The sequence below is a fragment of the Cataglyphis hispanica genome, chromosome 21 (assembly GCF_021464435.1).
Source record: "Cataglyphis hispanica isolate Lineage 1 chromosome 21, ULB_Chis1_1.0, whole genome shotgun sequence".
Lineage (NCBI taxonomy): Eukaryota > Metazoa > Arthropoda > Insecta > Hymenoptera > Formicidae > Cataglyphis > Cataglyphis hispanica.
Genome location: NC_065974.1, coordinates 4533452 through 4548497, shown reverse-complemented (window position 1 = coordinate 4548497; position 15046 = coordinate 4533452). Strand labels below are relative to the sequence as shown.

Here is a 15046-nt window from a genome sequence, read left to right as displayed (position 1 = left end):
TTTTTCGATCTAAATGAATATCCATGTTTGATTGCGAAATGCGCAAAATATAACAATACTCTCGAAGATCATCTTCTCAAGGACAATGAATTTGAACAAAGAAAAAATTACTGCGCGTATTGTCATTTGTCGAAACCGCAATGCACTTGCCTACCGACGCAATACTTGATTTACAAGGACAGTAAATTTGAACAGAAAAAAAATTACTGCGCGTACTGTCGTTTGTCAAAACCACAATGCACTTGTGTACCGACACAATACTTGAAGAGTTGCTTGAAGACTGATAAGCCTAAATTTTATAGTATGTCACCTTCGAGTATAAGTTCGTATTGTTGCAATAATTGTTGCGGAATAAAAGAAGAATGTAGAAAGTCTCTAGTCCATTGTCACGAAAAATGTAAATGGTGTACAATGTCAAATTGTTCAAGGATAATTAACAAATACAGGTATGATGTAATAAAATCTTCTTACAGTACTGTGTAAATTAGTGATATTTATAAATGTCAAAATATTTATTAATTAAAAAGTTTAAACAGATATTTTAATGAAAAAATAAAAAAGAATTTTTTAAATAAAAATTATTTTCAAAAATAAAAATTAAAAAGTAAAAGAAATTTTAATATACAGAGTGGACTATTTTAATCACTTCACTAGAATATCTCAGAAACTTTGTGTTATCTTAAAAATGTTTCAAATGTTTCAAGAAGTTGTAGTATTTCTATATAGGGGAACATAAGTTGACGTTAAGTAATGTTCATAAGTGACATAAGGTTTTCAAAATTATTTCAAGGCCAACTTAATTTTTTTTTTAAGGGAAACCTTTATATTCTTACAGCCCTTTCCAAAACATTATAATAATACAGTATTATTTCATTAAGTATTTTTCGGTTTTTATTTTATTATACTTTAATGTAACATATTTTGATATAAAATATCTCGTAAAATATTTAGTTTCGATATGTAATGCTTTTGATGAGATGAAACAATTGATGTAAGAAAAAACAAATAATTAGTATTAAAAAAAATACATTGGAAATAATTACGTATTTTTTCTTAAAAACAATTTTCTTATTTTCTTTATACCCATTGATTTGTCTCATTATTTTGCACATAAAAGTATTGCGACAAGATTATCAAAAACTAAATATTTTATGAGATATTTTATATCAAAATAATCAGGATAAAATATAAAATAATTTAATAAATATTTATTAAAAAATACTTTATTATAGTGTTTTATAAAACTCTTAAGATAAGCTGCAATAAAATATGGCGGTTTCCTTTTAAAAAAAACTTGACTTGGATCTGGGCCTACATAGGGCTTTAGTCCTAAAAACTGATACTGCCATGTGATGGGTTCCTTTGCATTCTACGACTTTTATTTGAAATATTTTTCAAGACAACGCAAAATTTCTGAGATATTCTAGTAGATTAATTAAAATGGCCTACTCTGTAGGCCATTTTACAAATCTGTATTCTCTCAAACGTTTTTATCTCATAAATTCTCGAAATATTCGGGCAGATGTAGATCACTAGTAAATTGCATCAACTGCTATAAATCAAGAGATCGATGTTGTTGCGTTACATTCGTTCCGGTAGATAGTCGCATAGTTGAAACAAACTGCAATTACAAGAAGGCAATGATTTGTCTGTACTGTGATAATCGAGAAGATAAATGCACGTGCAGAGCACCGATCGAAAAATGTCTGTGCTGCGGGTTGCCGTCAGATGTTTGTGACTGCCAAAATGATGAGGATCGCAGTGATAACTATGAAAGAATTTCCAGAGAGCCGGATGAGGATCGATCGATCCGTGTCACTAATTGGAAGCCGAAGAGAGAAATTAGGCGATACTTCGCGAGAAATCTAGAGGACTTTCAGGCAGATTCTATCGAAGAGTGTCACTGCTACGAAAAATCGAAACGACAACGGTGCGAGGAGCTGCCTTATCAGCGATTGAATATCTTCTCGGACGTGATGAACGAACTGCAGCAAAAGATGATCGAGTCCGTATGCTGCTCACGATGCTGGAGAAATCCGTGCTGCTGCGGATCGCAGATTGGTCAAGATAAGGGAAAGGAAAAAAGGAAAGCTAATGTTGAGTATGTAGCTGTTGGAAAAAATATTGTGGAATAATGTTAAAACTCTACGGAATTATTTTTATATTATTAATTAGATATCATGAAACAGAAAGGTTGTCTAGGAGCAAGTCGCCGAATAATCGTTGGTCGAGTCCCAAAAATGAATGTAATAACATTGTTAAAAAATCGATATTAGTTCGACATATTGCTTGCGTTTGTAAATTGTCGCCATGCAGATGCAGGAAAAACGAATTGTACAAGAAACCACTGGCAAAATGTTATTATTGCAAAAGTTTGCCTTGCAGGTGAATAAATTAAACTATATATAAATGATACCGATTATAATTATATACGTTTTTACATAATATCATCACAAAATTTAGTCTTTGAAGCATTTAATATTGTTTAAGAGATTTTAATCAAATAATTGACTTCGGATATTAACTTGTACGCTCATCAATCAGCACAAGAGACTTCCGCGTATTTTCCGTTGTTAGCTTTTTATTGCATTCTTTGCTGCAGCTGCGTTATAGCAGGTAGCCCGGTGGGAAAGGAGGCTGTGCAAGTGCAGTGATTCATCAAATGGTACCAAACAAAAGCGTGGACGAAAAAGGTTCATTGTAGAAGCAAATGCAAAAATGTTTTTAATGTATATAATCATGGTATAGTATAATTTCAGAATTCTAAAATATGTATTTAATACAGAGGAAAGCTCAAAATGTTAACATTTTCAATAGAATAGATATACAATGTCGCAATGCGCAATAGATGACACTAATAAATTGTTTTGTGAATATATATTATTTTTATTTTATCTTTCAATAATTTATATACGTACTCGATATTTTGCAATTAATAACATTTTATGAAAATTGAGACTCGTTCTCTCTTTCTCTCTCTCTCTCTCTCTCTCTCCTTCAGGTAGATGACAAATACGTATTTTTTTTTAAATTTCCTAAATAATAAAAATAAAATAAAAGTGTTATAAGCATTGAAAACATATTATTCTCTTATAATTCTACATTTAAACTATCTCAATATTGATAATCATATATTATGAGCAATGCGTATTAATGTTACCAAATTGATAGAAATGTTTTCTTAACCTTTAAATTTCATAATATTCTGGAATGATGCAAATATTTAATACTTCTTCGGGTCAAAAGATAAGAACTCTCAGGGATACATATATCATGTACACTTGTACACGCTTTATATGTCGGAAAACACGTCTAACCACCGAATTTAAAAATTAAAAAACCATTTACGTTTATCGTTATCTGAATAAATATTTAAATATACGATAAGTAAATGTATAATGTATTTATCTCGCATATCAGAATATTTATTTATTTTATGTGATTAAGAATTTTAATTTAATTAATAATAAAATAATAATCTTCGTTAATGTAAAATTTATAATCTTTGTTAATGTAAAATTTATTGATTATTCCATATATAATCAACATGAAAAATGCAATTTGCGTAAATAGATCTTTAAGTTTTCACTATAAAAAAGATGTGCTATTTATAAGATATATTTTTTAATATATTATAAATTACAAATAACACACATTTTATTGTAAAGTTTGTAAATTTATCAAGAATATTAAACAAAATACAATTAAATATAAAAGTTATTTTTATATACATATGTTCATCAATAATAAAAAATTAATATCGAAAACCAGAGATAACGTATGAAATAAAGTCACAACAATATTATACAGAATGTTTATTCCTGTAAGAATTTTATATTCTTCCAGATATTTTTATTTAAAATTCCAAGTAAAAAAAATATTTTAAAGATTTATTGGGGTATTTAACTTTCTAAAATAATTTTTTTTATCGTATACATTTTCTAATGTCTTTCACTTACATGAAGAAAAAACAAAGCCTCTTAAGTTTCAAATGCTATATTTATTTACATTAATTATTTTCATTAAATATAAAAACTGAATAATTTTCGTGAAATAAGTATTTTTCATTTGCATATAAAATTTTAATTTTTCGTCACTAAAAATCCCAATAAAGAGTATATACTGCATGGTCAATATTTTTTTAAGACATTGAATATAAATAAACAAACATAAATATACATATATTTATAATATATTTTAAACACAATTTACTTGACTTGCCGACTACTTACAATATAAGAACAAAATTATCAAACAGAGGAATTTTTTAACGAAATTTCCTGAGTCCAATAAAATTTCATAATTTTTTCAGATACAAAAAATCCCTGAAAATTCCAGATTTTCTATGTTTTTCCAGGGAGTAAAGAAATCCTGTTATAGTAAATCTGATTCCAAGTTTTTTCTCGACAAGTTTTCATTGAAAAATAGGTGGCAATGCGAGAAGAGCGCAAAATGATAATGCCATTCTGATGACTGGCTTGGAGTAGGGGATATCTTATGCTACATATAAGATACTCGTGTTGTGCTAGGCCCGTACCGGCGTATAAGCGAGCAAAGAAGTAGTTGAACACGAGAATTAGTACGTTCTCACAGTTAGTGCTCAGCGTATACAGACCCAACATTAATCTCTTTCCTCCCTTCGCTTTCGAGTCTGCATTCTCAGTGTCAGACGGGACGCAAGGAGGCACGCTTTAACGTACTAAATATTCCCCGGTGCAATTTGTATCCCGCGCTCGTAGAAATTAAAAGAAGAACTTTTTACCAGTTGAATAGAACCGCCAAAGTGTTGATAGTAGCTGAATAATGGAGATTTGTAACGAGGAGAATCGACTGTACAACGTACCAGGTGAAAAATTATCGTGCCTCGTTGAGAACACGAACGAGAAACTTGGACGAGAAAAAGTTTTCACCCTCCGGGAACTTATAGATGCACTACATGAGGTTTTTCAAAAGGATCACGTAAATATCGATTACGTTCAGGACCTGATGACGAGCTATAAGAGCAATCCTGTGGAATGGAAGAAGTTCGCCAAGTTCGATAGATATAGGTATCGTGCCATTTATTGACTTATTTAAATTAAATTAGAGAATACTTAATTTAATAAAATATATCTTATGTGTAGTTTCAATTAATAGACTTAATAAAATTTAGAAGATTTATAAATTTAATCATTTCTTTCCACGACAAACATTTTCCATCTTACGATTATATCATTATTATTATAATTATGAGAGATCTGAATGTTATCATGCTGTTTTAACTTTGATTATTTTGAACCATTAATGATATAAATTATCAATATAGAAAAAAGAGAATACAAAATTGAAAAAAATCTGTAGTAACAAAATATACTTACATAAATCATACATAAAAATCATAAATCATACATAAATCATACATAAAAAGTTTATAAAATTAATTAAAAATTTTTTCAACGCAATTGTAATGAAGAGAATATATGAAAAACACAGAAAGGGAAAGATTTAAGAATGAAATTATCGTTTTCGCGCATTCGATAAGGTCTACATGCTTGACTAAAGAAAATACTATATATATATCTTCTGAAAAAATGAAATTTTTAGCACGCAAAAATATTTATATTCTAATAAAATTAATAATAATATATTTAAGAAATATAAAACGTAATAAAATAAATAATTTTAGGGGAGTTATTTATTGAATTGATTATATAAGAGTGTATAAAAATATTTTGGGGAGAAATTTTAATAATAAAATTACTTTATATATACGGGAATATACGTATGTTTGTCGAGCAGTCATAGAATAATTACATATTGGCAATTACGGTACTACTGTAAACAAAATCGGTGCGTAACGGTAATGATCAATCAGGGACATGCCGAAGAAATGCGTCAGTGAGAACGGTTGTTGGGCCATAATTGACGGGAGCAAATATTTTCCCCAATCACTGTATTTGAAATGTGTAAATAGAACGCACACAACGTGCCATGCGTGTGGAATTGTGAAATGAAATTAACACGAAGTTCAGGATAGGTTATCATCGACGTCCGTTTCTCGCGTCCAACACGTCTCTACTCCTTCCCTGATGTTTCACGGAAAACGTGAAAAGAATTCAGTAATCTTGTTCTGAAGTGACCCCTAACACTATAGCGATAGAAGTCAAATAGCCAGTTAATGATTGTTAGACGAAAATGTATTAGAGACGCCTTGATGAAACTGGATTATCGCTGCAATTTCTGATCTCATGATCGACATAAATAATGTGTAGATAATATAATATACGCAATAGAGATATATAAATTCCCAGGAATATGCAAGATTAAACAAAAACTATTTTGTTTGTACAAGGAAATGCTGAATATGAATGATATGTCGGAAGATATATGTGAAAACGGAAAATTTTCAAGATAAATAAATTGATGAATGTTTATGAACAAATAATTTGTAATTCGCTTTTATTTGTAATTTTATTAATGATCTCATAGAATTAGAAGTACACGCGGATCAAATCACGAAGCAAAGAAAAATTTTAATGTTTCCCAGTAATAACTGCCATTAATAAATAAATTTATTATTTATAACAGCATATATATTTATCATATATTTCTATAATTTTAGTAACCCAAGATTAGCTTATTTATTGCAGCACTATCTGAAAATATCTTTATTCGTGTGATAAGAGCGAGAGAACGTTCTAGAATTATTAGTTATCATCCTGAATATATTCAACAAATTGTACAACGCAACTCGCACATTTTACATAAACTATATGTATTCTGAAACAGGTATTATTAATACATGTAATCATTAGACGTTCGAGAAATACTTCCCATAACAAGAAATTTAAGAGAACTCTCTTTCTCCTTTAATTATTGTTTAAAATTTAAATTACACAAATTAATTATTTTGTCATTATTATCATATATGTAAAATGGAGATATATAAGGAAGAAAAAATGATAAGTAATTTAGCATCGCTAATTGTCGACAATATTGTATTAATTTTGTATTATATCGATAGTCTTGATAGCTCTTGATTAGGCGGTCAACCGCAAATGGGAATGAAAATGAGTTTACGAGTTCGCGAGATAACGAGCACCTTGGACACAGGTGGAATTACAGTGTGCAGTAACTGAGATCCACGTGACTTGGGAAAGTACGGAAACTACCGCGCACGTTTACCGGTTTTGCTGTTCACACAAAGTAGAACGTAAACTGAGCGGCACACACCAAACTCGGCAAATATTCCGTCTATCTCCTCCTTATTCTAACGAAAGACTTTTCATAGAAAAAAAAAATGAATCATTTTCATGATAGCCATGTCTTAACATCGTACGATTCAATGCTTTTCATAAATTAAATTATCTAAAATAGATAAATGTATACAATTTGTATATAGATATGGGAACTTTCTATTTAAATAATATATTAAAATATATTAAAGAATTAATTATACATTATTACTTAAAAAAATATAAATAAATATACTCTCATAACACATATAAAAAGTATGAGACGATTTTATTCCAATGTAAAATTTTATTTTATTTTCGCGAGATAAAACAGAGCATGATCAAATCCTTACGCTCTAGATTTTTTCCAATAATTCGTTTAAGCATATTATTGTTTTAAATCAATATTCTGATATTTTTAAATAACGAGATTTGGAAATATTCCGAGATATAATTTATATATAAAATAACGTTTTATAAATAATGCAATTATAAAAACAATGAAAAGATTATATAAAAAAAGAACAATTTTTAATTATTTTTAAAATCTTACATATTTTTCTCAAAAATACTTTTCCAAATATTTTTCTCAATTTTATTATTTAAAGAAATTTTCATATGGAAGTAAAGTAGAGATATTTAAATGCAATTGATCGTATAATCAGTTATATACTTTTTATACATATGATTCCCTTCTCCATGTTCGCGTTCTGTGCTATTCAGAACATTAATATGGTATTCGAAAAAAAAAAAAAAAAAAAAACGAAATATGCAGCTACGAAAAGCATCGAAATTCCGGATTTATATTCGTGCTGTTGTAGGAAAATTGCAGATCACCAATTCATAAATCGTACATGACACTCGATTTATATTAATGCTTCGTAAATAATTCTTTCTTCTGAAATGATAAATCCATTGTTATCAAAATACATATTATAAATAATTGATTATTTAATACCGCTGCAGACATACGACATAACAATTTAAATTTAAATAAATTACTTTTCTCGGAAAAATAATTTTTATTTATTCCCCAGAGAATCGGAAATAATATCTCAATTTTATTGCAATCTTAATTCTCATATAAGCTGTGTTTTTAAATCATTAAAAACTTGTCTAAATTCTTTGTATTTTAATAGCAGTTTGATTTAAATCGTAACTAATATTTTTCCAAGTTTAATAATCTTTAACTTAATAATTATACTTATATTTTAATTAATGAATTTAGTATATACAATTTTTATATAAATTAGATTAATTAATAATAGTAATTGATTTTGTTGAAATTTATCGTGATTAGTTAACCAGATTAATTATTGATTGCAAGTTGTAACAAATATCTATACCAACATAAAAGTTAATGCAAGAGATTTCACAATATTTGCTGCTGTTATATCCCAGATCATTAATTAACATCTAATTACGCAGATGACAGTAGTTATAGGTAGATCAATAATACTAGACTTGTTGCCAAGTAGAGCATTTGTGTGTATTTATGCATGTGTGTAAAATTTGTATAACTAACAATTGTTTACTAAATATATATGACATATAAAACATGTATTAAAATTTCAAAATTTTTGAAAGGTTAATCAACAGTAATATAATCCAATAAAAATATAGAAAATTATAACTGTGTATATGATCAAATAAAATTAGATGCAAAAATATTATTAGAAAATATTATAAGAATATTATAAGAAGCAACATACCAAGTGTAACAATGTTCTGTTTGCAGATATACAAGAAATCTAGTTGATGAAGGAAACGGTAGGTTCAACCTTATGGTCTTGTGTTGGGGGGAAGGTCATGGATCAGCCATACATGATCACGCCAATGCGCATTGCGTCATGAAAGTCCTGCAAGGAAAACTATGCGAGGTAAAATAATAATAATAATCGTATTTATATATAAAATAATAATAACAAATAAAATAAAAATAAAAATAATCGTATTTAATGTTTTTTTTTTAAATATTGAAGAGTTTATTTATAATAATAAAATACACGTATCGCAATATAAAATGGTGATATTAAAATGTTAGACTAGATACGCATGGCCCGATAATTTTCAAATGGAAGAAAATGTGAAAGAGCTCAAAGAACTGGAAAGGAATACGCTTGATACAAATGAGATATGTTATATCAATGGTATGTCTTTTTAAATCAAATTATAAACAATAAATTCGCGAGATTGCAAAATTTAAACAATATATTCTGCAAAACTTTATAATTTTTTTTTTTTTTTTTGCATAAAAACTTATCTCTCATTGCATAGAGAGATGTCAAACCTGAATCACTTTTACAAAAGCAAAATTGCAGAATAAATGTTTAAATGCAAATCTTGACTTATAAATAAAATTATATATAAATGCAGATAGATAATTTAATTTTATATGTATAGTGAATAATTTCTCTTACTATTTCCGTTCAAGATACGTTAGGTTTGCATCGTGTCGAAAATCCAAGTGCGATAAATCCTGCAGTCTCCCTACATTTATATTCGCCACCATTCTCAACATGCTCGGTTTTCAACAAGCAAACTGGACAAAGGTCTACGTGTAACGTCACGTTCTGGTCCAAATATGGAGAACGAAGAAATCGGGTAAGAAACTGAGATCTGATTATCTCAAAAGATTCATCTCAGTATATGATTCTCCACATGTCCGTTTGAGTTTCTGATCAAAGAACCTATAAAATTACCTTGTTAATATATTTTTTATGCGAACAAAAATTTATATAAACAAAAATTTAACATAATTTATAATTTATAGGAAATTCAAGATGCCAGATCTCCAGAGGATAACTAATCTAAATAAGAATACAGAAATATTATCAACAATATGCCAATTGAATGCTCTAGTGATATCGTAATTAAATGCAGAAATGATTTGTATTGTCCGATAATGAAACTTGCCAGCTATATATACAATTTGTGTATAAATTAAAATAAATATTAACTGTAACAATACATTTATATATCATATTTTCATCACGTAATCATTTTCAAGTACTTAAAACTACTTGTAAGAATATGTAGATATTTTTAAATAAAAATGGCTTTTCTTCATATTTTCGTATCTTATTTTTTTATATCAAAATAAATTATGTGAATTGCTATTAGATAAATTATAAACATATATCAAAAGAGAAAAACGTTTGAAAAAAGAAAGAGAAGGTATTTATTTATATGTATGTTCATTTTTTGCGTAGATTTTTAGTAGACGATATTGATACACAAATTTTCAAATCTTCTTTATCAATGATAATATGAGCTCAGGCGTTATTAATTTATAGGGTGTCTATTTTCAAGTCCAATAAAAAATTTCCCCGAAAATTCCCTGATCTTACAGATATTTTTGTTCAAAATTTCAAGTAAAGAAAATATTTTGAACATTTTTTGAGGCCATTTCCTAAAATAAATTTTTTTATTGTACGCATTTTCTATGCTTTTCATTTATACGAAGAAAAAACACAAAGCCACTTAAATCAAATTCTTTCAAATGCTAGATTTACAAATAAACTGAAAATAAAACTGACTAGCACTCGTTAAGATGAAATTTTTTAACTTGCCTAACATTTTTATTTGTTATCACTAAAAATTAAAATAAAGAATGTGCATTGCATATTTAATATTTTGTTAAGACATTGAATATATAAATAGAGATAGATATATTTATAATATATTTTAAACACATACTTCACATTATAGTTTATTGGCGAATTGTCTACTGTTCACAATATAAGAGTAAAATTAGCAAAGAAAGAATTTTTTTCAAAAACTAGTCCCAACAAAAATTCATGAGAATTCCCTGATTTTTCCAAAATAAAAAATTCCCTGAGAATTCCAGCTTTTCCATGTTTTTCCAAGAAGTAAACACCTAACTAGCTTGATTTATGATTAAATTTAAATTATCATAAATAATATGAATTTTCGCATTATATCTAAATATGCCTAATTCGTTATAATATATTATTGCATTGTACATGATTAATTTATACAAATTAATTTATACAAATAACAATGGCTAAATTCAAACTTTTAATATATATATTTTCAAGTTTGATATTGAAAATTAATATTGAAATTCTCAAAGTTTTTTTGTTGATTCACGCCAAAGTTTTCTCGAAAAGTTTGCGCGAAATTATTCATGTCAAAAATTATAATAAAAATGCGGGAAATAATATAATAATAAATCATGAATAATAATAAAACTGAACAATTAATAATACAATTAAAATAACCGAATTAATTGACAAATAATCTGCACAATTGTGTACGAGTGGCACAAGTAGGCTTCCCTTTTAGAACTGAAACTACTTATACGAGAATGAAGTGTACATATTACAACATTTTTCAGTATTACCAAACCGATAGCCTATCGGAGCACACAGATGACAGATGGCCTCTCGGACACACGTGCAGCGTGTCAGAATACTGTACAAGACGATTTTAAGGTTACATCGCGGCTTACCGGCCGAGATTCAGCCCTTAGGCAATAATTATGTTCGCGACGAGTTTAAGAGGCACAAAAACTGCGTGGAGAGCGAGGCGATTATATTCCTCCACGAATGGACGGTGAGTAGAGATCGTTGATTATCGAGCGAGCGAGATTGCAAAGGTTATGTTTACATTGTTGGCGTAGAGAGTCATTAAGGATGGCTCGAGAGGCTCGCGCGATTGACGAAACATAATTAATTCCTCTCGTAGGATTACGCGGTCTCTCTCGCTAAACAGCTCGGCTTAAGGGGTCCTCACACGGGACAACCGCTGGGGAAATGTTTGAAGGAGGAGCACCTCGAGATGCTGCGGGACGAGCAAGTGTGCCAGTTGTACGAATTAATGATCGCGGCTACAGGGAAGACGGAGGACAAATCGAAAGATAAGACGTAGTTACGCGCGAAACTGAAAACTGTGTTTACTCAAAGATCTTGAGAACAGAATTAAACAAAGTACTTAAAGCCTTAGAATAATATGATCGTATTATGTAATATGTGTAAATAAAGATGTACTAGAAAGTGACTTGTTCTATGAATTTTAATCAATTGCTGACTAACGCAAATTATGCAATGTAGAAAAATGATAATATAACCTTATTTCCATTACTTCCAACGAACAGACACAAATATTCGTCCACGTAGTTTTGTCACGTACGAAAAAAATTTTAAAGATGAGACCATGGCAGGAATCGGCAAGTTTGATATTAGCAGGACGCCAGTATATGCAAAAATACAATCCTGCAAGTGTAAGTGCATAGAATGAACAAGAGAAGTATATATATATAAGCTCCATCACATAGTGAAACTTCGTTAACTTATCTTATGATAATGATAACGTAGAATGAGAAAAAACCTGAAATATTGAGTTACCATTACTAAATATAATTTTCATTTTTTGCATATATATATATATATATATATATATATATATATATACATCTTTCACTAAATAAATAATAATAATAATTAAATAAACAATAATTGATAATAATAATTAAATAAATAATAATTATAATTGTCAAGTTATAAAATGCATTGCACGTAATCACGTGGACCATTTGATACAATCTGATGTTTCCTGCTCGTCCTAAATTTTATTATAATACAGAGAAATATTTAGCGTATATTTAAATGTTTAATGTATTTAAACACACAAATGAATTTGTATTTTCAGTGCAATTACAAATTGCTAATGTTGAAACGTCATCAAAAATCAAGTTTCATGCCGGGGATGTACGTCTTCCCGGGCGGTACCATAGATGCAGCTGACTACCTTGAAATGGCGCGAGATCTTTGCCGCCTTCGGTGTGAACAACAATAGTTTCGCATCTCTGGTCCCAAAAATTGCGGAGCAGCCAGAGATCTATCAATCAAGACAAGATGAACTGCCGAGAGAGATCTCATTACGCATCACGGCGATTCGTGAGACCTTCGAGGAGTCCGGGATACTGATGTGCAAACATAAAGATGCTGATATATCTACTAATTGGGCCAACCATGTGTCGAGTAAGAAACTGCACAAAATGAATCAATTTGTGGCAGATGCCTAATGCCAGTTGTTTAATTTTTAGTACCAAAAAATGAATTGCAAATGTGGCAGAGCAAAGTGCATAACAATGCTACAGAATTCCTTACCCTTTGCGAAAAATTAGAGTGTTATCCAGATTTGTGGGCACTGCACGAATGGAGGAATTGGTTAACACCTTCAATTTTGTCTGTGAAACGCTTCAATACTATATTCTATTTAGCCTGCATGCCAATGATACCGTACGCTGAATACGAAGCCGTTGAAATGGAGGATCTGAAAGTGAGATATCTGATAATATATAGTTTTTTATGAAATATATATCTCTTATAAAAACTAATAACTGAAAACAAATTTAGTGGGAAACGCCAGAAGATCTTTTTTCAAAGGATATTATACTTCCACCGACGCAACAATATGAAATTGCAAGATTAAGTAAATTTAAAAATATAGAAAAGCTACTAGATTTTGCCATGGAATGTAAGACAGAAGAGATGCTGCGACATTTGTATTTACCGGTAAATTAAACTCTTTTATGGATATAAATTATGAAGTAAAGCACTAAAAATCTATTGCAATATATTGTATCATAATAAATATATTCATAGATACATACAAACCTAAAAGATGGTATTGTGTATGTCTTCCCTGGAGATACAATGTATCCAAAGGAAGTTAACTTATTAGACCAAAAGCAAATTGATAAATCAGATATTACCAGATATGAATATCGGGAGATGACACCAATAAAAAATCGAATGGAATATTGGACTACACATGTTAAAATTATTTTTACCGATATACATGGTAAAGATAATTATGTGGAAATTTCAATGTCTAGCTACAGAAAAGATGCACATGGAAATATTAAAAATAAGCTCTGAAATAAGGTATAAAAAAATATTTTTTTGTTTTATATGGAGTTTTTTAATCAAATTTGTCAAATCATCAAATTAAGCAAATCTATGCAATATGCAAATTTCTTGCATATTAGATGTTCAATAACTTGTTAAAGTATTTAGTAAACAAATATACATTTTATAAATATATATCTTTTTGAAACAATGATAGACAAAATAATTATATTTTTGTAAAATGTAAAATTATTTTGTATTATCTTTATACAATATCTTTATACAATAAATTGTTAACAAATTATATGTGCAAATCCAAATTACATCAAATCTCATCAATTATAAACTTAATATCTAAATTTTTCAAAAAATATAATTGTATTGATATATACTACATAAATAGGTACAATACTTATACAGGATGTCCTAGACTTCCTGCACTACCTACTAACAACAGATTCTTGAGATTATTTGGGGATGATTTTTCCTCAGCAAAAATGCCGAGGCAACAATAATTTGTTATAAACAATTAAAAAAAGGAGGATTTTTTGCAAATTAAACTAAAGAGAGTTAAAACTACATTCTTTAGTTAATTTTAGATAAAGTTTATTTTAATAGAGAGAGAAACAGAGAATTATGATTAAAGGCTTAGTTATATAATATACGATGGACAAGATTGAAAATTTTCAAAAAATAATAATCTCTCTCGACATTTTTGCTGAGAAAAAATTTAGATAGATTTGGGTTAAATCTATATACGAAATGTAGGCAGTGTTTTTTAAAATTGGCGGCTGTTTAGCATCTAAAAATGACGCTTTGTAAATGAAGCTTAAATTTCTAAATCCTATCAATTTTATGCGTTCCATCAATGACAAATATTATTTAATAACCTCGAAAAGAGAACCTGGGATGTCTCGACCTCCCTACGACTTGAATCTTTGGAATTCAGCAAAC

General features: G+C 28.8%; 3 protein-coding genes across 3 annotated transcripts; all 3 read left to right on the top strand.

The window, feature by feature from the left end:
- Positions 1–4520: 4520 nt before the first annotated feature.
- LOC126857218 (cysteine dioxygenase type 1) lies at positions 4521–10285 on the top strand. Its single transcript, XM_050606428.1, has 5 exons — positions 4521–5048; positions 8953–9094; positions 9259–9364; positions 9649–9818; positions 9988–10285. The coding sequence occupies exons 1-5, from the start codon at positions 4804–4806 to the stop codon at positions 10021–10023; spliced, it is 699 nt and encodes a 232-aa protein (XP_050462385.1). The 5' UTR covers positions 4521–4803; the 3' UTR covers positions 10024–10285.
- Positions 10286–11583: 1298 nt separating this feature from the next.
- LOC126857225 (succinate dehydrogenase assembly factor 3, mitochondrial) lies at positions 11584–12236 on the top strand. The gene is made up of 2 exons (XM_050606438.1): positions 11584–11792; positions 11925–12236. The coding sequence occupies exons 1-2, from the start codon at positions 11616–11618 to the stop codon at positions 12105–12107; spliced, it is 360 nt and encodes a 119-aa protein (XP_050462395.1). The 5' UTR covers positions 11584–11615; the 3' UTR covers positions 12108–12236.
- A 148-nt stretch (positions 12237–12384) lies between these two features.
- On the top strand, positions 12385–14367 carry LOC126857215 (acyl-coenzyme A diphosphatase NUDT19-like). Its single transcript, XM_050606425.1, is given in 6 exon segments — positions 12385–12459; positions 12888–12982; positions 12984–13219; positions 13285–13520; positions 13598–13756; positions 13847–14367. Coding segments are annotated over 6 exon segments (1077 nt in total). The 3' UTR covers positions 14123–14367.
- The last annotated feature ends 679 nt before the right edge of the window (positions 14368–15046 follow it).